Source organism: Brassica oleracea, chromosome C3, assembly GCF_000695525.1.
Source record: "Brassica oleracea var. oleracea cultivar TO1000 chromosome C3, BOL, whole genome shotgun sequence".
Classification (NCBI taxonomy): Eukaryota; Viridiplantae; Streptophyta; class Magnoliopsida; order Brassicales; family Brassicaceae; genus Brassica; species Brassica oleracea.
In genome coordinates, this window is record NC_027750.1 from 53989572 (window position 1) to 53992420 (window position 2849).

The window sequence follows — 2849 nt, forward strand, 5'->3', positions numbered from 1 at the left end:
GTAGACAGACTTTTAATTTCTACAGTCATTTTTAAAAGCAATCATGCTTTTATATTTAAAATAGAATCCAAAGTCAAAACATTAAAATAGGAAATATATTAACTTTAGAAAACACTTTCTCTAGAGTTTTTATTAAGTGTTCTGAAAAAATTTCTACAACAAAATAAATAAAAGCCAAAGCTAAAAATTTAAAGCCTAAATCTTAGAGCAAAAAACAGAAAGCTACAGCTTCGACCAATATATATTGGGTTCTCTTTGTGTTTTAATTTCTAAACCGGATCGACTAGATGTTAAACAAAAATCAAGGGGTGAGTTTTCAATATATAAAACAAAGGTATTTTTATATACTTAAGCTCCTAACCTATTCGTGTGTTTTACCCTAATGCTACACTCTTCGGTTCAAGCCGCAGCCTCTGCGGCAGTCGAACCACCGTGGAAAAAGATGAAACCGAATCCATCTCCACCGTCGTTTTTGTCGCTTCCTGATGTGATCATTCTAAACTGCTTAGCGCGCGTATCCAAATCCTACTACCCTATACTCTCCCTAGTCTCCAAGTCCTTTCGCTCTCTTATCTTATCCATTGAGCTCAACCACGCACGGTTTCACCACAAAACACAAGAATCGCTCTTTTCTATATGTTTACAGCTTCCCGACCGCCCTCTTCCCTCATGGTTCACCCTCTGGATACAACCTGATCAAATCGAGAAGAAGAAAGCTACATTGGTACAACTTGTACAAGTTCCTTCTTCCTATGCTTCTCGAGAACCATTGTTCCTTCGTAGGGTGGGTTCAGATATCTACGCACTCAGACAACGTTATCCTCCGTCCCAAGTCATGTTAGTCCGCCACAATGAGAACGTTTTATGGAGTAACGCACCTAGTATGACTGTAGCTCGAGTGAATCCAGTTGCGTGCGTACTCCACGGGAAGATATACGTATTTGGAGGTTGCAAGGCAAATGAATCCGCCGAAAGCTGGGGTGAGGTTTTGGATATAAAGGCTCGAACATGGGAGCCTTTACCTGACCCTGGAGACGAGCTTCGGTTCTCTTCAGTGATTAGAAAAATAGAGATTACCCAAGGGAAGTTTTACGTTAGGAGTAACGAGGAGAAAGACTCTGTCTATGATCCGAAAACACGTAAGTGTAAAGCTACGCCAAAAGCACGCGAGGGTGACAGTAGGTGTATGGTAGGTAATATATATTACGCTTGTCGTGCGAAAAGTTGCATGTGGTATGACAAAGAGTGTAACGAGTGGAAACAGGTCAAGGGGTTGTCTTCATTCAATAAGAATTATCGTAGTGGTTTGATTGAAATCGTTAATTACTGTGGGAAACTCTTAATCATGTGGGACAAGTTGGCGCAGCCTCGTCTTCGTCGTAATTGTCAAGAAAAGACTATTTGTTGTGCATTGGTTGCGCTTGAAAAGCGCCAAAATGGTCAAGTTTGGGGAAAGGTTGAGTGGTCTAATGGTGTGCTTACGGTTCCCAGTTCATACGTTTTCTTGCGTTCTTCAGTGATACGGACTTGATCAACTGTATCTATTTTTATACTATCAAGAATGGTTTTTAGATTTTTTTGCTTAAACATTGATTATATAAAATCACTAGTGGAGGGCCGGATTCATATTTTTTATTCTCTAATGATTTCAAAATTGTTTTCGTGAATCATTTGGTAGTAGTTAGTGATAGTACCGTCACTGGTTCTCATTGATCGATTCAAAAAAAAAAAATAGTTGATAGTACAGATTTAAATGTTAGTTGAAATTAAAACATAAAGTAAAATTGTTGTTCAAAAACAGAAACATGTAATGCTTGTGTTTGCTTTTTTTGATTATCTAGTAGTGACATCCATGCGAAATGTCATTATATTTTTTTGCAAATTATTTTTATTTGTTTGGGTTGGTTTTGTGTGTTTGTATTGGTGGTTGTGTGTGGTGAGATATTATTCTCTGTAAAAAATTATGGTTTAGATTCAATAAAACTATAAATTTATAATAATGGGACTATGAGATTTTACTAATTTATAAAGTTATTAATTTAGAAAAAAAATATTTTTAAATCTTTCTATCTTAATCAATTTTTTTAGAATTTGTTTATCTTAAATATATATATATATTTTTTAAATAAGAAAATGTTTTATTTTTGCATATAAATTAATTAATTTTTTGAAATTCAACATTCATCTTGTTTTTATTATATTATTTGGTGCATATAAAATATGTTTCATAGATTTCAAATGTGGTTTTAGATATAGTTTTACTAAATCTCATCAAACTATATATATTAAGTGTTAACTTAATATAATATTTTATTTGTAAATATAAAAAATATATACAGATAAATTATTAATTTATAATTTTAATGCGACTATATATTTACCTATAATTTTCTTTTAAAAAAATACTATCTTATTATTTTATCGATTTGTGTCATATTTTGAACCAGTTTGGACAGGAAAAAATTATTAATTTATTGCGTATTAATATATCGAGTATTAATTTATACAGTTTCTAGTCTATGTTGTTTTTCTGTGCAACTCGATGATGTAATAAGGTTATGGAGTTTTAGTAAATGCTCGGTTGTACAACTTATGGATGTCCTGAGGGGCTTTGATTAGTAACGGCAAGGACGGATTGACTTTTGAGTTTCTTTTAACATTGATGTGACCATGCATGCACTGTAATTAAAGGTACACATATGAACCTCATCAGACAGAGTATTCTTGTGCCGGAAGTTGTTCTACACAAAAAAAAATTGTCACAGAAAGTGTGGTGTGTCTGGTGGTTTCGTTACTTCTTAGTTGAGTGGTTTGATCTTAGTGTTTTGTTACAAATTACTAAAAATGAC

The 2849-nt window shown here is 33.5% G+C and overlaps 1 protein-coding gene across 1 annotated transcript; it reads left to right on the plus strand.

Moving 5' to 3' along the window:
* Nucleotides 1-382: 382 nt before the first annotated feature.
* Nucleotides 383-1559, plus strand: LOC106330937 (F-box/kelch-repeat protein At4g39753-like). Its single transcript, XM_013769324.1, has one exon. The coding sequence runs from the start codon at nucleotides 383-385 to the stop codon at nucleotides 1529-1531; it is 1149 nt and encodes a 382-aa protein (XP_013624778.1). The 3' UTR covers nucleotides 1532-1559.
* The last annotated feature ends 1290 nt before the right edge of the window (nucleotides 1560-2849 follow it).